Source organism: Tachyglossus aculeatus, chromosome 13 (assembly GCF_015852505.1).
Source record: "Tachyglossus aculeatus isolate mTacAcu1 chromosome 13, mTacAcu1.pri, whole genome shotgun sequence".
Classification (NCBI taxonomy): Eukaryota; Metazoa; Chordata; class Mammalia; order Monotremata; family Tachyglossidae; genus Tachyglossus; species Tachyglossus aculeatus.
The window spans coordinates 7,895,080-7,921,024 of NC_052078.1; the positions used below are offsets into that span (position 1 = coordinate 7,895,080).

At 41.0% G+C, this 25,945-nt stretch overlaps 1 protein-coding gene across 1 annotated transcript in view; it reads right to left on the reverse strand.

The window, feature by feature from the left end:
- LMBR1 (limb development membrane protein 1) overlaps positions 1-25,945 on the reverse strand; it is a 121,835-nt gene that overhangs the window by 58,243 nt on the left and 37,647 nt on the right. The window contains exon 5 of the mRNA XM_038755662.1: positions 10,315-10,418. Coding sequence (XP_038611590.1) covers positions 10,315-10,418 — 104 coding nt within the window. The remainder of the gene's footprint in view (positions 1-10,314; positions 10,419-25,945) is intronic.

The following is a 25,945-nucleotide window of genomic DNA, read 5'->3' on the forward strand; positions in this document are numbered from 1 at the left end:
ATTGCATACAAATAAAAAAAAAAAGATATGTCTACCAGGCACTATGATTCTAAATGTTTTCTACTCAATGGTACTTATTAAGTACTTACCATGTGCAGAGCACTGTACTAAGTGCTTTGTAAATCACAAAATAACAGAGTTGGTAAATATGTATGGGGAAGCAGCGTGGCTCAGTGGAAAGAGCCCGGGCTTTGGAGTTAGAGGTCAGGGGTTCAAATCTTGGCTCCGCCAATTGCCTGCTGTGTGACCTTGGGCAAGTCACTTCACTTCTCTGTGCCTCAGTTCCTTCATCTGTAAAATGGGGGTTAAGACTGTGAGCCCCCCGTGGGACAACCTGATCACCTTGTAATCTCCCCAGCGCTTAGAACAACAGTGCTTTGCACATAGTAAGTGCTTAATAAATGCCATTATTATTATTATTATTATGTTCCCTGCCCACAAGGAGCATACAGTAGAAAGGAAGCTTAAATCACTTCAGTTTTTTTCATTTGGGGGGTTGGTTGATTGTTTTTTTAACAGATTCCTCAGAATAATTCTCACAGGATGATTTTAATCTTCTCTTTATTGTACATTACGAGTTTTTTGATAACTGATAGTCTTTATTAAACCCTTGCAATGTGTCTGATAACTATTCAAATCTAAGTTAGACGAAGTCTTTTTTACAGAAAATAGTGCTTCAAGATTATCCAATAGGCTCTTACCTACAAAAACAGTACCTCAGCTTTATTCCATTTTCTCCTCTGAAAAGCAAAGCAGAGACTGACCCCAAACATTTTGCTACCAAAAAGGACCATGAAAACCTCATATGGAAGACACCAAAGGAATCTGATAACTTCAAGTGGTTGAAAAATTTGTAGGTACCTAGTACTCCCCAAATCCACTGTTAACACGTTTTAGACGTTTGAAAATGAAACTATAGGCACCAGTCTCCTACAACTATGCTAAAAAAAAGTTTAAACATGCCATGATAGTAAACCCAAATTAAAACTGTATCTTCCACTTCTTTCCAGGACAGTCTTAATTATCAGGTTTGAAAACGTTTCCTGCCTTGATCATTTTCTAATCTTAACCTGCTCCACTACCGCAGAACTCTTTTCCTCGAGTTCTGTTTATTAAATGAGATTATGAAATTCCAAATATGTGATTTATAAATTTAGCTAATGCATCTTTTAAACCTCCTACCTTCTTATAACAGTGAGAATTTATCTTTGATGCCAATTTCCCTTGCCCTACAAAAAAAGTGTGCAAACCAATAAAATTTTAAGTAGTACGATTTTTAATGACCTAACTTTTAAAGAAAAGTGGCCTTATACCTCAACTTAAAATGTTAGCTCATGTCAAAACTACCAAACAACCCTGCTGCCTTTGAAGTCTCTGATTAAACAACTTTTGTCTCTGGTACTACTAATGGAATGAGTAAATGGGTTGTAATATAATGTACCATAATGTGGTTATATACTGGTAAACATTCCACGGAGACTAGAGCATTAAAGTTTTAGTTCATGCTGAATGAATGATTTTATAGTCAAATAAATATGAGCTTAAATGCCAAACATAAGATTTTAACAATCCAGCTCCAGTCTGTGTGGGGATCCATTATTTGCATTGGCCGCGGATATCCAAGTTCCAACAGTAGTTCTCAAACCAACTAAAAAATATGACACACTTTTGCTTCTAAATAAATGTGCTCCATAAAAAAGTTTGCAAAACATTTTATACAGAGTTATGTCATGTACAATAATAATGAACTAGCTATTGAGTTTAAACAAAAGCACAATTATTTGTCCCCCGACCGAAACAAAACAAAAAAACCCAACGCCTTTCTACTTGAAATCAAAATGCCTCTCAAATTAATACACATCTTATAGTCCGAGACGTCTGTAAAATAATTTGAAGCTTGGTTACCACATCTATTTCTTCAATGCCTATTATCCTGGTATTTCACACAGCTGGTGTATTTCAGCACCTAAGATATGTGATTAAGACAATCAGCCTTAGACTGTGAATTCCCTTGATTTTGATAAATGAAAAGAACATATGTGATGGAAATTATTCTACCATCTTTCAACTAAATCAGAGTGATTTCCAGGAACCAATATTATTTGACATGCTAAAAAATAGTGTCTAACTAAAATATTCAAAGCAGCAGAAAATGTCACATAACAGCATATACAGGAAATAGTTTATAAATAAGGGTTTTTTTTAAAAAAAAATCTTTAATCATGACAAAAGATTGATTTGATGCAAAGGACATCGAAGCATTTTTTTAAATTAAAATCTGACAAAGCCTGAACTGTATAGCTTTTTAAATAAAATAAAAAATTAGTTTGACTAAATAGCCTTGATTGACAAAAAGCTTTTTCAGCTAAGAATTGCTGTGCCAAATAGGCTTTCAAGTGGCCAAATAATCAGGCTTTACAGTACAAGAGAAAAACCAGTAGATACAGTGAACACACCAACACACTCAGGTTAAGCCATTTTTGGACAATAGCCAGTCCCCTCCATGTTAAGCAAAAGAATGAAGGACTGTGTTTTTAAGGTTTTCTTAAATTCCTGAATTAAGTTTTTCACGAGGGTGAAGGGAAGACTAAAGGAACTGACACATAACAATAGCTGGTGAAATATTACTCTATTTCTGTAATAAACACCAAGATCAAAACATTATGCAAGTTAAGTTTCCTTGAAAGGTTCCCAGCAGGAGTTTTCCTTTTCGTACGCGATTTCCTCTCACCCACAAAAACCATACCAAGTAGGTGCATGTGCCACTAACACTAAGCAGCACTTCCTTAATCACTCATTTCCAACAATTTATGGATGATCAGTGGCAAAAACGAGCAAAAATAATGAAAGAATGCAATGAAAGCTCACTGGGACAAACAGGCTTAGACTTCCTACTCGTTGCTGTGTCTATTTAAGATGGGGGCCTGATACAAATTAGCCACTGGAAAAAAAAAAGTCATCTGGTCATAAAATACAGTACAGGGTCACTTTTATGTAAGTTTGCCAAAAGGGACATAAACCAGGACAATTTCAAACTGTGACACAGGATAGAAGCATATTAAAAAAATCTTTGTTCCTCCTCCATTGTGCTGTCATGTTGCTCAGCTTTATAGACATTCCAAGCACCAGCCCAGGCCTCTTCACTTCCACCTGGTCTACCTAATTAATTAAGCAAGGAAGTTACCTCAAATTTTTGTACTATTTGCTTTTATTATCAAGCACTTCTTTTGATGTTCTAGGAGTTAACCTCTTAATCCTACAGACTGTGTTGTGTTCTGACCATTTTGGGATGTCTGGATAATTTGGATAATTGGTCAGGATGTTGCTGTCGCTCATGTTAAACTTTATGCCGTGACTTCAAATACAAAGATTGGCATAAAGGGGAGGTACAATATAAAATATTTCTAGAAAAATCTTTTAGTTGTGAATAAATCTGTCGTTTAAACATACGCTGTCAAGTGGTGGATTTTTTTTTTCCCCGAGACACATTAGGTACTAGTGCCCATTTCTTCAACAGCATCAACAACAACAAAAAATTAGCTCAAACCCAGGAGCAAATAATACTCAAAACTGCACTATGCCTCAAACCCACACCACATGAACGCACTAGTCTATTGGCACGCCTTGGGAAATCATTGTGAAATAGGCATGTACATTCAGATACAGGTCTAGGTTGCCCAGGTCTTTACAGAAGCAGAGGAGGGAGGGAGAGTTATACAGCTGACTTGTGAAGTGACATGAATGGCAGCTCCATCAGCAAATGCTTGCCTAACCCTCAGACTAGGACTTCTGTAGGATAGCAATCAACATCAAAGCATGAAGAGAAAGTGTCTGAAGGAAAAACAAAAGCACAGACATGCAGGGAGATTCAACTTTCAAAAGGGGGTATGAGACTTTAATGCCAAAAAGGGGTAAAAGCTAACCAGTATACCAAGTTTTTTTTACATAACCTAGCTGAAACTAAAGTATCCTGGGTCTTATGTTCTTTGTATTTCACAGCACGATACAGAGAATCTTTACTTTTCTTTATCAATTCCAGTTTTATTTTCCTACTGCTTAAGATTACAGTAAAGGAAAGGAGGATAGAGGAGGGAGCTGTAATAAAATGGAAACATACACTGTAGTAAGAAGAGAGAAGAAAGGCCATTTAAGCCCTTTAAAAAGGACATAGTCAAACCCCCCAGGCCTAAAATGTCCTGTTTGAATTAACATAGTGTTTTAATTAAAAACCAAGCAGAGAATCATGCTTAGTTTGATTTTCAATCCAAGCACTGCATCCGTCCATGGTGAGTGGCCAATTTCCGCATCTCAGCATAACACGCAAGGAGCTGTTCTTTAAAACGGTTGCCCAGGGGAATCAATAGGACGAGAAGGGGGCCATATGCTTTTTAGAGAATACACGAGAACTGAAAAACAACTAAATAGTACTAGGAGGGTGGTCAGAAGGAATAAAAAGGAACTTTAATGTAACCTTGTTATAGGTGAATTAATTTGCTTGAAGTCAAGCCTATCTCACCAATTTGTAGGTTTTTTTAACATCTCTTTTAAGCATCACTACGACTAATAAGCATGTATCTCATTTGCCCAATACACAATTGGCTTTAAAAAAAAATCTTGGTTTTTACCAGCAACCTTCGCTAAGAAATTTAATGGCTAACATGCTTGCAGATAATCACAGTATTAAACTCAATGAAGCAAGCCAAGTTAACTGAACAGGAATAATGTGTGTTAATGCTAGCCATTCACCTCCTGAACCTTGGTTCTAATCCAACCTAGGGTTATAAATACAAAGAACTGCAAACACCTCAAAGCACTGCCTCACTGGAAAATTGCACAAGTAACAAAATTGAAATCTTGGGCGAAGGATACCAGACATGACAGTCTTTGGTCTAGGGTTTTCACCTTAGCGTCTTCAGGATCCAAGCTAAAAACTGATCAATATGAATGTGAAAGAATATGCTGAAAGCATTCACGTAAAGACTTAACATTCATCTTCTGTTTCAAGAAACCACAACATTCAAAGTGTGATTCTAATATATTTCAAGACCACCAAATTCTCTCACTTTGCATTTTAGATTTAGATGATTTGCCTACTGATTTGATTAAACAAATGAAAAAACGAGTCACAAAGTAACTCCCTCTTCCTCTCTGCTCCCTCAACCTGGCCTTAATCCTGGCCCTAGGCCTCTCAGCAGACCATGGACCTAAAGCAAGAGAGAAGGTCAGAGGGAAGTCAGGCTTGCAGTTGGTAAAAGCCTAAGAAAAAAAGTCTGTCGGAGATCATCCAAAAAGTTGTTTGCAATAAGTGTTCTTTATTATACTTTTACAAGACCTCTTAGTGCTTAAATCTCTTCCACTTATGCTCTATCCACACTGCTTTACCCAACTAATGCCCCAAATTTAAGGTGGGACTTCAAAAACACAACAATGCAATAAAACTAAAGGATGTCATCCTAACACGGACAAAATTAACTGACTTTTGCCAAGGTCAGAGCCTATAAAAGCTCCTGCATTTGTTAATCCTGACAGTCAGGGAAGTGACTGGAGAAAGAAAAGACTTCCAATTGGCTGTTCTACTAACATGTTTCCTTTTTAATTTCTTCCAGATTATGCACATGAGTAGGTATATTTCACACTTCGATCATTAAAGTATAAGTTGATATCAAACGTCTAAAGAGAAGGAACTTCCAACTCAAACTGTTCTGTTAAATTTGGAAAACTTCCTGCTTTGCCTGTATGAAGAGTCTACAAACAATTTGCTTGATCCATGTAATCATCATTTTGTATTTAATGTATTATGTATGTGGATCTCTTGATTAACTTCCCTAACCTCTCTTCACGCACCTGGTATTACAATCTACACAGTGGGCACTCAAATATTTATTAATGATGGTGATGGTGATGATAATCATTACCTCTAGCACTTATGTATTTCTCTACATATCATTTAGTTGTGGCCTGAGGGGGACTTAGATTGGGCTTGAGGTGGAAATGCCAAATTTGAGGTTTGTTTAGCCACCTTTCAGGGAAGACTTTGGCTCTTTATGATACTGCAGAACCCCACCCATGTACAGTATAGTGTGCTTGGTCACAGCACAGGGGGATAACTCAGCTGGCCCCACCAAAGCCTGAGCTCTAAACTCCCAAGAATCCCGGAATAATGACTCAGATTGAATGTGAGGCTCTGTCTGCTACAGTGTTTGATGCCTGGGCTATGCTTGTCTGTATCCCGAGCCACGGCTGAATTCAAGTACTACTCCTGTGCTCTTTGACGTAGTCTCAAAAAATGGGGACATTCAAGCCCATGTTGAAAGAGCCCTTTCAATGTGGGGGACATGTAGCATTTCATCAATTATATTTATTGAGCATTTACTCGGCGCAGACCACTGCTCTTGGGAGGCGACAACAGAGGTGATAGTGTCTAGCATGATCTCCTGAGCTCAAGGAGTTTGCAATCTAGTGGGGAAGACAGATATTAAAATAAATTACAGTTAGGAGGAGGTCACGGGGTTGAAACATAAATTCATAACTGCTACTGGAATGAGAAGGTGAGAGTGAGTATCCGAACACTTAGGTGACACCAAAGGGATCGAGCGGCAGTAGGGGAGAAACAGGATGGGGAAATGAAAGATGAATTGGGGAAGGTCTCCTGGAAGAAGTGTGATTTCAGAAGGGCCTTGAAAATGGGTAGAACAGTGGTCTGCTAGATGTGAAGGGGTTTCCAGGCCTAAGGAAGGGCATAAACAGGTCAGTGGTGAGGGAGACAAGAATGAGTCTCAGTGAGTGGGTTCGCTTGAGAAGAGTGAAGTGGGAAAGATAGGGTGTTTTTTACTTGGTGCAGAGAGGAATGAGATGCTACTGGAGTGGGAAAAAGAGGACAAAACTATGTTTTATAAAAGTGATCAAGGCGTCAGAGTGAATTTTGAACTGATGAGGAGAGTGGCTGGTGCCACAGATGATTTGGAATATGACAAGTACTTGCACCAGTGTGGTGGCCATAATAATAATAATGGCATTTATTAAGCGCTTACTATGTGCAAAGAACTGTTCTAAGTGCTGGGGAGATTACAAGGTGATCAGGTTGTCCCACAGGGGGCTCACAGTCTTAATACCCATTTTACAGATGAGGTAACTGGGGCACAGAGAAGTTAAGTGACTTGTCCAAAGTCACACAGCTGACAATTGGCGGAGCCGGGATTTGAACCCATGACCTCTGACTCCAAATCACGGGCTCCTTCCACTGAGCCACACTGCTTCTCCATCTGGTTGGAGAGGAAGAAGGATATTCTGGAAATGTGAAGAAAGAATTGGCAGAGTTTGGTGACCTATTCATTATATGGGTAGAAGGGGAGTAAGGCATCACGGATGATGCCAAGGTTACAGGCTTGAGATATGGGGAGGATAGTAGGGTCAGTGACTATGATGGAAAACTTAGGAAGGGAAAAGGCTTAGGAGGGATGAGGAGGAATTCAGTTTGAGACCTATTGAGCTTGAGGTGCCAGTGGTACATCCACATACTGATGTCCTGGAAGCAGAAAGATGTGAGAAGGCAGTGATCAGGCCTTGTCTTTCAAACACCAAAATGTTTACTATACTGCTCTGTAAATAGCAGGACTGAGCCCCTTCCTTCCTCTCCCCCTCATCCCCCTCTCCATCCCCCCCATCTTACCTCCTTCCCTTCCCCACAGCACCTGTATATATGTATATACGTTTGTACATATTTATTACTCTATTTATTTTACTTGTACGTATCTATTCTACTTATTTTATTTTGTTAGTATGTTTGGTTTTGTTCTCTGTCTCCCCCTTTTAGACTGTGAGCCCACTGTTGGGTAGGGACTGTCTCTATATGTTGCCAATTTGTACTTACCAAGCGCTTAGTACAGTGCTCTGCACATAGTAAGTGCTCAATAAATATGATTGATGATGATAGCAGGAATGTATTCTCAACTAAGTTCTTTTAAAGGTCCTGTAAAGCCTGAGGGCTAGTTCAAACAACAGGGGTGACTACTGACAGCTAGGTTGGCCTCTGAGAGCCCTCAATTTCTGGACTAGGAGATTCATGTGACAGCCTGGGCATTGAATTGGGCATGCAGAATGTGCTGATGTCAAGGGTGACATCTTGGGGAAATACACCTAGGTTTAGCTGATCCTAGAGGGTTTTCCCAGTAGGTCCCATAATCCCACCCCTCATTTGCATTCTCCTCCCAGGGCCATAAACTCCACAGAACTCAGCAGCAGGAGCTGTGGCAGATGAAATGCCTAATATTTTCAATATTTTTTAAATATTATATATTTTTAAACCAGACCAAAAAAAATCCAGCTCCACTTCCTTTCCAGGGAGGGGACAGACCTGACCCCCTGGTGGCTACTGCATTCCCATGTGACCTTAGGCAAGTCACTTAAATTCTCCTTCACCAACTCTTTCCCAACTATATTGTTTTGTACTGTCTTCTGCATTTTGTACAGTGCTCTGCGTGCAGTTGGCACTCAGTAAATTCCATTGATTGACTGGCCTTAGTTCCTTTATCTGGAAAATGAGAATGAAATACCTCTTCTCCCTCCCTCCTAGTTCCTGTGAACCCATCAGAGATAGGGACTGAGTCCAATTTGATCAGCTTGAGTCTATCGCAGCACTCTTACAGTGTTTGGCACGCAATAAGCACTTACTAAATATCATTAATACTCTTAACATTGCACCTACATACAGTCAACTGAAGGGCAATGAATGGCAAAGAACCATATTATAACCTCCCTCTGACTTGGCAAATTCCAGTGTGTTCCAATTCTTAGCTAGTTTCTATGGTACCTCCAGATTTCAGATTCAACATTTTAGGAGCAGCACACGTCCAGGGAAACCAATGAAGAAATTAGCAAAACAGCAGGTTCAGTCTAGGTTTAAATGTGACTGAATCAGGGAGCATGGACAGCCTGAAGGTCCACTTTCATTGCCACTCCACCCCATATAATAATGATGATGGTAGCTATTCAATGTTCAGCACTGCACTAAGCCCTTGGGTAGTTAAGAGATATCAGCCATTGTCGCACACGGGGCTCACCATCTAAGACATATGGAAAACAGGTCTTTTATTCCCAATTTACAATGCCTTAAAGCTGATGGCAAGGAGTTTGCTTGATGTGGAGTGGATGAGCAATTACTGGGGGGTTTTGCGGAGCGGGGAGACATGGACTGTATGATGTAGAAAACTGATGCAAGCAGCAGAATGAAGTATGGATTGGAGAGGGGAGAGACGGGAGGCAGGGAAATAAGTGAGAGGCTGATGAAGAAGAAGTCCAAGTGGGATACGGTAAGTACTTGGATCAGTGTAGCAGTAGTTCAGATGGAGAGGAAGGGCAGACTCTAAAGGTGTTGTGAGGGTAGAACCAACACAGTTTGGTGACGGAATAAATATGCAGGTTGAATGAGAGAGATGAGTTGAGGAAAAAACAAGGTTGTAAGGCTTGTAATTTGGGGAGGGTGGTGGTAGGAGGACAAGAGTTGGGTGGAAAAATGATGAGTCCTGTTTTGGACATGTTAAGTTTCAGATGTCTTAGTAGGACTGTGAGCCCCGCAGGGCCCAGGGTCTGTGATATCTCATCCATGTATTTCTTTCCCAGCACTTATTTTTCCAAATAGGACTTAATAAATGCTGTTAACACTAATAATGATTTGTTTCTCAATTTGTAACTACACCTTGACCTTCAATTTTCCTTTCTCTCAGATAAATGGAGTTGCTCCATACACTTTTTTCAGTCTCACTCCATGAAACCACTATAAGGCAGTAATCACCAGTGGCGCTGATTGAGTTCTTACTGTGTGCAGAGCACTGTACTAAGCACTTCATACATTTAAAAGGAAGATATATGCTCCTCCATTTGTCTCGTGTTTACAAATTTAATTTTTAAAGAACATGAAAGGCAAATACATGTACACAGGTTTTATTTTTTCTCTTGGTTACATATTTTTCCTAAGTTCTCTGTTCACTCATTTCCAAACTTCCAAGAACCTGACACTTTCACCGTACATAGCAACAGGGTCTTCTATTCCACACACAAAAAAGGAGTCACTGAGTTTTATGGTTGCAGTAAAAGTCCAAAACTCTCCAAAACTTGAATGATCTCAAAAGCTGAAAGACGTGTTTCTACCTGCACACTTAAAATACTCTCATCATGACTTAATTAACAAGTTAGGGAGTAAAAAATACTCATTTCTGGCTTAATAAAAAAATAAATAAAAACTTATTACCAGGACAACCTAACAGATTTTCTTCACTTAACAAAAATACACTTAAGAAACAGGAGTCATTATCCTACCTTTTTCAGCCCAGCAAAACCTTCCGATTCCAGAAAGAAAAAGGCAAAGGGCATCAACACAAACAAACAAAGGTTGGAAAAGAGTGAGGCAAGATTCCACAAACCTACAAAAAAAAAAAAAGAATGGGGTGGGTGGAAAAATAAGACAAGATTTGATTATTTCTTTGTAAAATTGCAGAAATCTAAAAGGAAAACGATCATCCCAATCGCCATTATTTGCACATATTAGTCAAGGACTTCTATTTCATATAACAAAATGTCCTTCTAATTCATTTGGATTTTTGAGAGACAAAGTGGTAGTTCCTGTATATAAACCCTTCTATTTCAAATAACAAAATGTCCTTCTAATTCATTTGGATTTTTGAGAGACAAAGTGGTAGTTCCTGTATATAAACCCTTCAACATTAAGTCCCGGGACAAGCTGATATAAAGACAAAAGCACTGAAATATCAAAATCCATTGTCTAATAGGATCGGATAGTAAAAAATATCCCATTTTCACCATTACCAAATGGTTAATTTCGAGAGAGCTGAAGTTCTAAAGACACAAATCTCTATAGAAGAAAAAATACACTCTTCTGGTTCCCTTATGTATGAATCCTGAAATCATCAGTGGCGGCTCGCAATTAGTTCTGAGAGGATGACAGTGGTATGATCACTGAGATAATCAAAGCCTAAATCACAAAAGGCTTTTTGAGTTAAAATGGCAAATTACACCTGTATTTATCACCTCTTAAATCAGCAGCCCTAGTTCCAACTGTCCCTGGAATTGCTCTAAGTCTCCTTGCTCCTGACTGCATAAGAACTACAAGTCCTCGCAAAATTTAATATCACAAAAAACAAATATCATAATCTTGCTAATGAAAAGCAAATAAGAACATCTCACAGATTTAATTAAGTTTTCAGGGTGAGACTCCCTCTTTCAGTTAGAGACTTCAATCAAACACTGATCCCCAAAAGAAAGGGAAAAAAAGGAAAGAAATGACAACCCAGTCAAAGAATTTCCATCAAGCAAAATGCAGACCACAAGCTGGGCAGATAATGGCAAGAACAGGGAAGAGGTACCAATCAAAAAGTAAAAATTTGTATTAAAGAATGATAAACGCTGCCTTTTTATACTGTTTTCATTTCAAAAAGGGGCATTTAAGTTAAAACTATCCATTCGCTGTATGTCAGTAGAAAGCAATGACAAAGACTACACTAGAAATACACTTTAATACATAATAAACAATAAACACTAGTTTTTGGAGTGCTAATCGATGGGTGGTTGTTTTGACTGGCTTTGATTTGGGGGTGGATACATTTTAGCTCTCCATCTCTTGTTTGCATAAAAATTAACTCAAGGCTGAGATAAGAAATGAGGAGAAAGAATGCACATCTGTTCATCTTGCATTCTTATCATGTAAGCTCCTGACGGACAGGAGCCATATCTTATTATGTCTTCGGTGTGCACAGTATAAACCTACCACCCTACGGACACCCAAATCAACAATGTTTTTTTCATTAACAGTATTAATAATTTTGATTTGTTACATACTCTAGAGGGTAAATCTCCTATTAGATCATCTTCCTCATTCACTTGTCAACATAATACATGCTATTTTACGGATTTTTTATATTGTTTAGATTGGGCTGCAGAGGAAAGGCTAAATTTTTCCCTTCATTTGTTTCCGCTCCGTGCTGATACTTTCTGTGGCTGAGTGTTAGTTACCTAGGAAACAGTACCATGGATGGAATCTGATTGGATAAGCTCTCCAACATTGTCAAATATGAACAGAGTTTGAGTGGAGAGTATGGATTTGTAGTTCACCAAAAAAGCATGCTTAACCCTTTGAAACAAAAGCTACTTACTACTACAAAATAATGACAAAAGAGTAATATCATTTTTATAAATCTCAGTGAGAAAAAAATGGATTGGTTCATCATGGGGGCCAATGCCACACTGAATGACTTTAAAATACAAACTGAGCCCTTTGGCTGTATCAAGTTGTAAAGGTAATAATGCTGAAAAACTTCTCTATGTCTCCATTTTCTTTGGTATTGACTACATGAGGCTTTTTTTAATTCTGAATTTTTCTAGACCAAGAACACACCTTGAAACCATTTTTAAATTTTGCATATATGAGAAAAGCACGTCCTTCTCAACTTAAAAACATCTTTCACTGAACATGGGTTCAAGTTTCTTAAAAACGATTCTCTACTGAAATGCCATTTCGCCTAGCTTCCTGATGTGACTAACCTTTCCTCTCAGCTGCAAAGCAATAAGTACGAATACTCAAAAAAGAAACCCTGAGAATGTGTGCACTAGGAATTTTCAGGGCTTACAAAGTTTTAAAAGTCACTTTGCAGATCAATTCAAATCTGGCTGCTTTTTTGTACAGCTGAAATCACCTCCCGGATAGATTCATGGAATTCTTTTTCAGATTTTGAGTCCTTAAGGGAAGTTTTATAAACTTGCAATAACTGGTAGTGCTTTTTATTCACCCCATAATAATAGTAATGGTATTTATTAAATGTTTCTTAAGTGCCAAAGCACTGGAGAAGACAAGATAATGAGCAGTGTGGCGTAGTGAATGGCGTACGGGCTTGAAAGTCAGAAAGACCTGGGTTGTAATCCAGGCTCCGCTACTTGTCTGCTTGGTGACCCTGGGTAAGTCACATCACTTCTCTGGGTCTCAGTTACCTCATCTGTAAAATGGAGATTAAGACAGTGAGCTCCATGTGGGACAGGGACTGTGTCCAACCTGATTAGCTTGCATCTAACCCAGTACTTAGTACAGAGAAGCAGCATGGCTTAGCGGAAAGAGCACGGGCTTGCAAATCGGAGGAGATGGGTTCTAATTCCCACTCTGCCACTTATCTGCTCTGTGACCTTGAGCAAGCCACTCAATATCTCTGTGCCTCAATGACCTCATCTATAAAATGGGGATTAAAACTGTGAGCCCCATGTGGGACAACCTGATTATTCTGTATCTACTCCAGTATTTAGAAAAGTGTTTGGCACCTAGTAAGCGCTTAACAAATACTATTATTATTATTACAGTGTCTGGCACACAGTAAGAGCTTAAGAAATACAATAAGAAAGGGAACAGATACTTAAGGCCTAAAGGTGGTTATTGACATGACTTGGGAATGAGAGAATTAGGAAAAATTTCTTGAAGGGAATGAAGTTTTAGGATGGCTTTGAAGACATGCACTGCTGTGGTCTGGTAGACATGGAGGGGGAGGGAGTCCCAGGCAGGGGAAAGGGTGTAAGAAAGGTGCCAGGGGTGGGACAGTTGGGAGGCATAATTAGGCGGTGGTCTTGGGAGGGGTAGATAGTGTAAACTAGAGAACTGTAGACTGTGAACTCGCTGTGGGCAGGGAATATATCTGTTTATTGTTATATTTTACTTAGTACAGCGCTTTGCATACAGGAAATGCTCAATAAATACAACTGAATGAATAAATGAAAGCCCTACTAAGAGCTCACCTCCTCCAGAAGGTCTTCCCAGACTGAGCCCCCTTTTTCCTCTCCCCTTCCCCATCCCCCCTGCCTTACCTCCTTCCCCTCCCCACAGCACCTGTATATATGTTTGTACAGATTCTTTACTCTATTTATTCTACTTGTACATATTTACTATTCTATTTTGTCAATGATGTGCATCTAGCTTTACTTCTATTTATTCTGATGACACCTGACCACAAGTTTTGTTTTGTTGTCTGTCTTCCCCTTCTAGACTGTGAGCCCGTTGTTGGGTAGGGACCGTCTCTATATGTTGCCAACTTGTACTTCCCAAGCGCTTAGTACAGTACTCTGCACACAGTAAGCGCTCAATAAAAACGACTGAATGAATGAGTGAACTGGGTAAGGAGAACGGCTAGGTAAAATGGAAGAGCTGGTGGAGACCTTTGAAGTCAATAAGGGGTTTCTGCTTGATATGGAGAAAGATGGGCAACCCCTGGAGGTTTTTGTGAAGTGGGGACATGTGCCAAATGTCACTACAGAAAATGATCCAGTCAAGGGTTTAAGGTAGACTTGGGAGTCATTCGCCGAGGAGTGGTAGTTGAAGCCATATGAATGGGTGAACTCCAAGAAAATTCATGTAAAGTGAGAAGAGTTGGGAATCCAGAACAGAGTCCTAAAGGTCACCCATTGATAGAGGATGGGAGGTTGAAGGGGAGCCAGCAAAGGAAACAGAGGGAACAACCAGAGTGAGAAGCACAATCAGGTGAATATCACGTCAGCAATACCACATGTCTGACGGTTTCAAGGAGAAATGAATGATCAGAGAAAGAGGGAGCTGTCATCTCTCAAAATTGAATTTTCTCATCATGTGTTTACCTTCTAGGCATAGCAGTCCTATAGATATCAGTGGAAGTTCCACGAAGGGAGCAAGCAGCACATTGGCCTTAGGTTCTTCCTTACAAATGAGTCAACAGAAGGGCCTGCTTTGATAAACTAATTGGAAACAATTATTGGAAACTAAAATAAGGGCTCAAATAATACACTGTCTAAATTTTATAGTGCCACTTCTGCTGAATTAATAGCTATGGGAAGCATGCCCTTACAAGGGGAGTCTGTCTCCCCCTGTAGACTGTAAGCTTGTTGTGGGCAGCGAATATTATAGTTAAGTATTCACCTCAAAACCCATGACCCTATTATTTTGTGATATCCAACACGCGGTACTTTCAAATTTGCACCTTATGCAAAACAATACAATAAACTGTTATTTGGAGGTCGTTATTTAATATACCTATAGTCAAATTCTCTGTTTCTAAAAAGGTCATTATAGTCAAAAGAAAGATTTTCAATTCTCAATATTTGGGCAAAATTTGGAAGGTCTCATGATGTCATTTGGTCTTCCAGTCATCTCTGTTCATTTTCAAAGACACTCCGTTTTAAAAGAAAAGTTAGACATTTGAGCATAAAAGAAATCATTGACTAAATCACTTTTAACTTGAAAATAAACCTGTAGGGCCATCTATTCTCAAGTTGCATTGTTATAGCACCACCTGCTGGATTTCCATAAAACGTTCCTAAACACTTTTTCATGAATCTTTTTAATAGATTTAAATAGATTTAAACTAATCACAATGGAATATTGCCTATTCTTCATTAGAACCCATATGATCGAAGTTCCAAGAGACTCTTTCTTTTCTTTTGAACATATTCTTCTCATCTGAAACCAAAAGAATTATCCATTCCTGAACAAGTTACAGGATTAGGAGTGGTACTAAGTCCTTACTATGTGTGAAGTCCTGGGGTAGACATGCTCCCAGAGAGGCAGAGGCACACATTCTCATACAATGCAAGAACACACACACCCCACCACCACCACCACACCGGCTCCAGGCCCTACTGAGAGCTCACCTCCTCCAGGAGGCCTTCCCAGACTGAGCCCCTTCCTTCCTCTCCCCCTTGTCCCCCCCTCCATCCCCCTCATCTTACCTCCTTCCCTTCCCCACAGCACCTGTATATATGTATATATGTTTGTACGTATTTATTACTCTATTTATTTTACTTGTACATATCTATTCTATTTATTTTATTTTGTTAGTATGTTTGGTTTTGTTCTCTGTCACCCCCTTTAAGACTGTGAGCCCACTGTTGGGTAGGGACTGTCTCTATATGTTGCCAACTTGTACTTCCCAAGCGCTTAGTACAGTGCTCTGCACACAGTAAGTGCTCAATAAATACGATTGATTGATTGATTGATTGACTGATGAGACAATCTATGGTAAAGACGAAGTAGAGCCAAAGGAGAGAGGAAAAAAACTTGAAAGGGAGTGAGTTCGGGGCAGGCTTCCCTTCCCCACAGCACATGTATATATGTATATATGTTTGTACATATTTATTACCCTAGTTATTCATTTATTTATTTTACTTGTACATATCTATTCTATTTTATTTTGTTAGTATGTTTGGTTTTGTTCTCTGTCTCCCCCTTTTAGACTGTGAGCCCACTGTTGGGTAGGGACTGTCTCTATATGTTGCCAATTTGTACCTCCCAAGCGCTTAGTACAGTGCTCTGCACATAGTAAGCGCTCAATAAATACGATTGATGATAATGATGATGATGACGAAAGAGAGACACAGAGGCAGAACTTTACTCCTGCAGGCAACCATGATCAGCCCGGGAGAAGCAGCGTGGCTCAGTGGAAAGAGCCTGGGCTTTGGAGTCAGAGGTCATGGGTTCAAATCCCGGCTCTGCCAATTGTCAGCTGTGTGACTTTGGGCAAGTCACTTCACTTCTCCGGGCCTCAGTTCCCTCATCTGTAAAATGGGGATGAAGCCTGTGAGCCCCCCAGGGGACAACCTGATTACCTTGTATCCCCCCACCCAAGAGCTTAGAACAGTGCTTTGTACATAGTAAGTGCTTGATAAATGCCATTATCATTATTATACTGCTGTCATTTAGGTAAGGAGGAGCCAAAAAGCCACAACTCCTCCCACCCCAGAATATCAGCGGCTGGACCTGCTGGTTGGCTTGAGAAATTCTCCAGGCATTTTGGGGAAGGAGGACCACTGGAACAGGACTGGTGTGCCAACCAATCAGCCAGGACATGTCTGTCTACCCCAGTACTTCACACATAGTTAAGGACTTAATACCATTACTAACTCCACATTCTTTCCCACCAAACTATCTCCATTCTGATATCACAGACCAAAATCCTAAACTATTAAAAGGGATCCAATCACATCTATTGAATCAGATTTACCATCCTTCACAACTAAAATTGAATTTGCATTGCACTGCTTAATTTTATGCTATACTTAGTTTTGATGCTATTGATGCATCCTTGAACGAGTGGTCTACACGCACTGCCTCGAATTCCTCAACGCCAACCCTCTCCTCGACCCCCTCCAATCTGGCTTCCATCCCCTACATTCCACCGAAACTGCCCTCTCAAAGGTCACCAATGACCTCCTGCTTGCCAAATCCAACAGCTCCTACTCTATCCTAATCCTCCTCGACCTCTCAGCTGCCTTCGACACTGTGGACCACCCCCTTCTCCTCAACACGCTATCCAACCTTGGCTTCACAGACTCCGTCCTCTCCTGGTTCTCCTCATCTCTCCGGCCGTTCATTCTCCGTCTCTTTTGCGGGCTCCTCCTCCCCCTCCTATCCCCTTACTGTAGGGGTTCCTCAAGGGTCAGTTCTTGGTCCCCTTCTGCCCTCTATCTACACTCACTCCCTTGGTGAACTCATTCGCTCCCACGGCTTCAACCATCACCTCTACACTGATGACACCCAAATCTACATCTCTGCCCCTGCTCTCTCTCCCTCCCTCCAGGCTCGAATCTCCTCCTACCTTCAGGACATCTCTATCTGGATGTCTGCCCGCCACCTAAAACTCAACATGTCCAAGACTGAACTCCTTATCTTCCCTCCCAAACCCTGCCCTCTCCCTGACTTTCCTCTCACTGTTGATAGCACTACCATCCTTCCCGTCTCACAAGCCCGCAAACTTGGTGTCATCCTCAACTCCACTCTCTCGTTCACCCCTCACATCCAATCCGTCACCAAAACCTGCTGGTCTCACCTCCGCAACATTGCCAAGATCCGCCCTTTCCTCTCCATCCAAACCGCTACCCTGCTCGTTCAATCTCTCATCCTCTCCCGACTGGATTACTGCATCAGCCTCCTCTCCGATCTCCCATCCTCCTGCCTCTCCCCACTTCAATACATACTTCACACCGCTGCCCTGATCGTCTTTGTGCAGAAACGCTCTGGGAATTTTACTCCCCTCCCCAAAAATCTCCAGTGGCTACCAATCAACCTGCGCATCAGACAGAAACGCCTCACCCTGGGCTTCAAGGCTCTCCATCACCTCGCCCCCTCCTACCTCACCTCCCTTCTCTCCTTCTACAGCCCAGCCCGTACCCTCCGCTCCTCTGCTGCTAATCTCCTCACCGTTAGGCCTCGCTCTCGCCTGTCCCGCCATCGACCCCCGGCTCACGTCATCCACCGGGCCTGGAATGCCCTCCCTCTGCCCATCCACCAAGCCAGCTCTCTTCCTCCCTTCAAGGCCCTACTGAGAGCTCACCTCCTCCAGGAGGCCTTCCCAGACTGAGCTCACTCCTTCCTCTCCCCCTTCTCCCCATCCCCATCCCCCCGGCCTTACCTCCTTCCCCTCCCCACAGCACCTGTATATATGTATATATGTTTGTACGTATTTATTACTCTATTTATTTATTTAATTTGTACATATTTATTCTATTTATTTTATTTTGTTATATGTTTTGTTTTGTTGTCTGTCTCTCCCTTCTAGACTGTGAGCCCACTGTTGGGTAGGGACCGTCTGTATATGTTGCCAACTTGTACTTCCCAAGCGCTTAGTACAGTGCTCTGCACACAGTAAGCGCTCAATAAATACGACTGAATGAATGAATGAATGAATGATGCCTGACTACTTGTTTTGTTTTGTTGTCTGTCTCCCCTTTCTAGACTGTGAGCCTGTTGTTGGGTACGGATTGTCTTTGTTGCCGAATTGTACTTTCCAAGAGCTTAGTACAGTGCTCTGCACACAATAAGTGCTCAATAAATACAACTGAATGAATGAATACTCTCAACACATATATACATTTCAAAAATTTAGAGATAAATCACTCTTTCCCCTCAAAAATTGCTGAAATTCAGTGTTTTAAGTATTAATCTTGAACCCTGGAAAAATGGCCCATTACTGCTAGGCTCCTTTCTAAAATGCCTCATCTGAAAAATAATTTTAAAGAATAAAATTAAAAATAATTTATCTTTCAGAGCACTTGATAGTATAATATCACATGTAGGATGTAACAGAGAGAGACTACAGAGGGAAGGCTAGAAAATAAGTAGCCAAGGGTATTGATGACTAGGTCTTTTCAGTCAAACAAATCCTCCTCCATTTGTAAAATGAAGATACTACTGTCCTAAAAAAGAATTAAGTGGACAGCTAAATTATTTCATTCTTTAAAGGGCATTAATATTCATATATATATGTATTTATACATAGAAGTACATTCACAAACCCATTATAGGTGTATCATTCATAACTGACACACTGATTCTAACGAGTAGATGGCAATCTTTAAAGCTGAGATAAATGTAAAATAATAGTATTTTTCTTTTTTCTTTTACAGGATTTTTCTTCAGAGAATCCTACTATTCCTTAAATAATAATGTACTGGCACGTATTAAGCATTTGCTAAGTGCTAAATCCTGGAGACGGAAAAGATTATAAGATCAGATATTGTTCCTGTCCCAAATATGGCTCGCAGTCTATCTTATTCTCATTTACAGATGAGGAAAGGTCCACAGAGGTTAAGTGCCTTGCCTAAGGACACAGCCGGCCAGTGGCGAAACTGGGACTTGAACCCATATCTCCTGATTCCCCATCATGTGCTCTTTCTACTAGGCCACGCTGATGCCCAAACACATTAACAACTGTCTCCAAACACCTTTTATTTGCCAGAGTTTCAGACGATAGCCGGAAAACCAACGAGAGCAAATCAGAGCTTGGCCCCTAGCACAATTCCTGCCCATGTACACCAATGACAAAGCCAAGGAAAGAAGGATAAGACAGTGCAGGAAACAAGTTACGGGAGGAAGATTTGGGGAGAAAAGAATCTTACATTTTTTTATGGTATTTGTTGAGCACTTACTATGTGCCAGGACTGTACTAAGCACTGGGGTAGCCATAAGCAAATTAGGTTGGACACAGCCCTTGTCCTACGTTGGGTTCAGTTTTAATCCCCATTTCACAGACGGGGTAACTAAGGCACCAAGAAGTTAAGTAACTTGCCCAAAATCATGCAGCAAACAAGTGGCAGAGCCGGAATTATAACCAAGATCTCTGACTCCCTGGGCCTGCACATTAGCATTTAGGCCACACTGCTTCTACATCAACAGTTTCAGTGCACCCTGACTAACTATGAACAATAGGTCCAGAGGGACTGTATATGAAGTTACCCTAATTTGGGATCATTTTCATTTGTAAAATGAACTGCTTTTGTTTTTCCATTTTCCAAATATAGTTACTGACAGCACAACCTCATATGGGTGCGTGTGTGACTAAAAAGGACAACAAAGGACCCAGAGTTCCAGTTCCACTGTGCACCCATAAAGACTGTCCCCTTGTTTGCACACCTGACACTAACTGTATTAAACAAGGATAACTCCAAGGGGCTGGTCAAAAAAAGCAAGCTTGGGAGTTCTATTTTCTATTGTTGACAGGAACCATCTGAAACTCAACATGTCAAAAATGCGTGAAAAGAAAGAAATGAGTACTAAGCAAATGCCTGGTTTTGATCCAATGTTTTAACTATTATTTTAAAGTCATATCTACGAACTCCAGATTGCAAAACTACGCTGCTGACAAATGGCACCTGCTGGTATATTTTATCTGCCACTTGATTTGGATGGGTGTTGCTTTCCCTCTGCCCAGATCAGGTTGGTTCAACCATGCAGCTCACCAGGTCAGTCCCTGCCTAGATCACTTCCTCAACAAAGCTGCCACAAGGGCAGGACACCCTTTCCTCACCACAACCCAAGAACTGTCAGCAGGATCTCACACAGAGGTGAGTTTGGCCCAGACCAGAAGCTGACCCCTATCAGGTTGCCAACAGAGCATCTCCTCTGCCGGCAGGCTCCATCCCGGTTATGCTTTTTCCCCCCAGACCTATGCTGGCTTGCCCAACTTGGCCTCTAAATATCGACCACTGGACTCCTGGGCATCAGAAATGGGCATCACAACCTGACAATTTGGCGGTTGATTTTTAATTACCTACCATATGATCAATCAATCACATTTCATGAGTGCTTACTGTGGGCAGGGCACTGTACTTAGCGCTTGGAGGAGTACAACAACACTGTAACAGCCACGTTCCCTGCCCACAATGAGCTGGCAGTCCAAGGGGGGAGACAGACAGTAATATAAATAAATTATGGACACATACATAAGTGCTATGGGGGTGATGGATAGAGGAAGCAAGTCAGGGCAATGCAGAAGGGAGAGCAAGAAGAGGAAATGAGGGCTTAGTTGAGGAAGGTTTCTTGGGGGTGTGTCTTCAACAAGGCTTTGAAGGTGGGGAGAGTAACTGTCTGTTGGATATGAAAAGGAGGGCACCCCAGGCCAGAGGTCAGCAGCAAGACAGATAATCAATCAATCAATCGTATTTATTGAGCGCTTTTTGGGTAGGGACTGTCTCTATATGTTGCCAATTTGTACTTCCCAAGCGCTTAGTACAGTGCTCTGCTCAATAAATACGATTGATGATGATGATGATGATGTACTAAGCGCTTGGGAAGTACAAGATAAGATTAAGGTACAGTGAGTAGGCAGTGGGGGAGTGAAGAGTGTGGGCTGGGTTGTAGTAGGAGTGTAGCGAGGTGAGTAGGAGAAGCAAGGTGATTGATTGTTTTAAGTTGATGGTAAGGAGTTTCTGTTTGATGCGAAGGTGGACTGACAACAACTGGAGGCTCTTAAGGAGTGGGGAAACATGGGCTGAACGTTTTTGCACATTGATCTGGGCAGCAGAGTGACATATAGACTGGAGAGAGAAGAGACAGGAGGCAGGGAGGTCAGCAAGGAGGCTGATATGACCCTTCTTACCAATGGATCTACGACTGAGCCCACTCAAGAACCCAGACTGAGCCCCTTCTTTCCTCTCCCCCTCGTCCCCCTCTCCATCCCCCCGTCTTACCTCCTTCCCTTCCCCACAGCACCTGTATATATGTATATATGGTTGTACATATTTATTACTCTATTTATTTATTTATTTATTTATTTTACTTGTACATTTCTATCCTACTTATTTTATTTTGTTGGTATGTTTGGTTCAGTTCTCTGTCTCCCCCTTTTAGACTGTGAGCCCACTGTTGGGTAGGGACTGTCTCTATGTGATGCCAATTTGTACTTCCCAAGCGCTTAGTACAGTGCTCTGCACATAGTAAGTGCTCAATAAATACGATTGATTGATTGATTGATTGATTGACTCCAGTACAGTCATTTGACTGACAATTTCAGGCTTTTCTATTTCCCACTCCTCTAAATGTGCTGGGTGGCTCTAGGATGGCCTTCAGAGCCTTGGCAGGCTAGTCATGGGTGGAGTGCGGAGTTGCGAGGATCCCTGTCTCCAGGTACTCAGTGGACAATTAGGAGACTTATGAGTACATAGTCTTATATTTAACCTAAAGTTTTTTCTATTCTACTCCACTGCATTGCGAGAAAAAAAATACTAGTGGCAAATCCCTCGTTAGTTAGCTAGTGAATCATAAATCATTAGCTGTGTTAAATTGCAAGAGAAATCCAGGTCCTTAATGCAGACATGGCTAGGGTTTTTAAATAGATGAGTCATCTCAACTATATTAAAAATTGAAGTGAAAGCTTACCCCTCTATTTCTTTGCTTGGCATCTCTCATTAAAATACTGTCCTAATACTGTCCTAAGTCAAAAGGACTTTAATGTGCAATGTCCCTACCGTCAAGATGACGCTATATCCTTTTATAATTATCGGCCTCAATTATCTGGATCAGCAGAGAATGAACATAAGAAACTGTGTTGCCTGACAAATTGTTTTACACCCATTATAGTTCTCTCAAATTTGAAAAGGCTTCATTTGGCACCTGATATGCCCATTTGGCTCGCTTACCTGAACTGTGTAGAGCTGGCTGTTTTTCAGTTTCTAATCAAGCTTTCTAGAGACATCTGAGTATGGGATGTGCAAATAATAATTGGATTTGTTAAGCGCTTATTATGTGCCAAGTCTTGTACTAAAAGCTGATCAAAAGTAAAATCAGATCAGATACAATCCCTGTTCCACATGGGCCTCAGAGTCTAAAGGAGAGGCTAATCCCCACTTTATAGATGAGAAAACCAAGGTACAGAGATGTTAAATGACTTGCCCAAGGTCACATGGCAGGCAAAGGGCAGAGTCAGGATCAAAACCCAGGTCCTCTGTGTTGCTAAAGAGATAAGAGTTGGGACCAAGGCCCAGCAATGGAAATGCTACAACTCTGGAGAACATGAAGCACAAAAAAAAATTTTTTAAAATGAACATCTTCGTAGGAAAAATTTGCAGATAAACCCTGAAGTGTAGCAAGCTATAAAATTGATAACATCCACCTACCTGGGCTAGTCGTTCACCTTTTTCCGTAGCTTCGGGAGTCCCAATTTCAGTGTCCCAATTTTAATTCCCATCATTCTCCAGGGTGCATATTAACTAGAACAGGCTACCTCTAATTTTTTATTAGGTCAGGTGATAGTCGCTATTTCTTTTCTTTGCAAGTTGGCTTTATACCTCGAGAGTTGGATTTATTTACCGTGTAAAAAGACACTTAACTTTTAAAAAATTAAAAAGAGCCGTATTTCCCAATGCCCCGTGAGATAGCCTTTGTTTAGAACTGACTTGAAGAAATTCAAATTACTGCCAGATGTTTATCCCTGCTACGCCTCTGCTGGAACCTGTTTCACATGAAGCTCAGGTACTCGAATTAATTATAAAATGTTCTCCCAATTTAACTGAGGATTTAGGTGAGAGGTCTTACTCATGTGCAAATGCATCTGTAAATGCCCTGAATGTCACCTGGTTCAGAGATAACATTCATAACTCCTATTCAAATGTATATTCTGTGTGTGTATTATACACATATAGGTACATATGTGTAGCAGGTGACACACACTTACCCACACAGTCTGACTCAGTCTAATCAGGAACATTGGAGGAATGAAAAAATATTCTATCATGTATTATTATTACTGTATTTTCTTAAGGGTTTATTTTGTATCAGGCATTCTAAGCTCTGGGAAACATTCTCTAACCTCGGCTTCACTGACAAGATCCTCTCCTCGTTCTCTTCCTCTCTCTCCGGCCACTCCTTCCCAGTTTCTTTTGCCGGCTCCTCCACTGCCTTCCATTCCCTATGGGAGTTCGTCCAGGGTCAGTTCTGGGTCTCCATCTATATTCACTCTCTTGGAAAACTCATTGACTCCCATGGCTTCAACTACCATGAGAAGCAGCGTGGCTCAGTGGAAAGAGCACGGACTTTGGAGTCAGAGGTCGTGGGTTCGAATCCTGACTCCCCCACATGTCTGCTGTGTGACCTTCGGCAAGTCACTTAACTTCTCTGAGCCTGTTACCTCATCTGTAAAATGGGGTTTGACTGTGAGCCCCACGTGGGACAACCTGATCATGTTATATCCCCACAGAGCTTAGAACAGTGCTTTGCACATAGTAAGCACTTAACAAATGCCATTATTATTATTATTATTACCACCTCTATGAGGATGATTCCCCAATCTACACTTCCAGCCCTGATCTCTCTTCCTCTCTGTAGTCTATGTCCTCCGACCTGCAAGACATCTCTATTTGGATATCCCGCTGACACCTCAAACTTAACATGTCCAAAACAGAACTCCTTATCTTTGTACATAGTTATTACTCTATTTATTTTACTTGTACATATCTATTCTATTTATTTTATTTTGTTAATATGTTTGGTTTTGTTCTCAGTCTCCCCCTTCTAGGCTGTGTGCCCGCTGTTGGGTAGGGACTGTCTCTATATGTTGCCAACTTGTACTTCCCAAGCGCTTAGTACAGTGCTCTGCACACAGTAAGCGCTCAATAAATACAATTGATTGACTGATTATCTTCCTATCCAAACCTTGTCCCCGTCTTGATGTTCCCGTCACTGTAGACAGCACCACCATCATTCATGTCTCACAACCCCGTAACCTTGGTGTTACCCTTGACTCTTCTAATTCATGGAAATCACATATTTAACATCACTAAATCTTGTCACTTCACCCTTCAAAACATCACTGAAATCCGCCCTTTCCTCTCCAAACTGCTACCACGTTAATCCCAGCACTTATCTTCTCCCGCCTTGATTACTGTATCAGTCTCCTTCCTGACTTCTCTGCCTCCTGTGTCTCCCAACTCCAGTCCATACTTTGCTCTGCTGCCCAGATCACTTTTCTACAAAACCGATCAATCCATTTTCCCCTACTCGTCAAGAATCGCCGGTGGTTGTCCACCCATCCTTCTAGTAACAGAAACTCCTTATTGGCTTTAAAGCACTCAATCATCTTGTCCCCTCTTACCTCACCTCGCTACTCTTCTACTACAACCCAGACCACACACTTCGCTCCTCTGGTGTCAACCTACTCTCCGTTACCTCAGACTCATCTATCATCAATCGTATTTATTGAGCGCTTACTGTGTGCAGAGCACTGTACTAAGCGCATCTATCTCACCACCAACCTCTAGCCCACATCCTGCCTCTGCCCTGGAACACCCTCCCTCCTCATATTTGACAGACAATTACTCTGCCCACTTTCAAAGGCTTATCGAAGACATATCTCTCCAAGAGGCCTTCTCTGATTAAGTCCTCTTTCCTCTTCTCCCACTCCCTTCGGCATCAACCTAATTTGCTTGCTTTTTTTCCACCACCTGCAGCACTTATGTACTTACCTTATGTTTGTATTAATGTTATGTTTGTATTAATGTCTGTATTATGTTTGTATTAATGTCTGTCTCTCCCACTAGACTATAAGTTCACTGTGGGCATGGAACATGTCTACCAACTGTTATATTGTACTCTCCCAAGCACTTACTACACCGTAAGCACTTTGCACACAGTAAGCACTCAATAGATATAATTGATTCACTG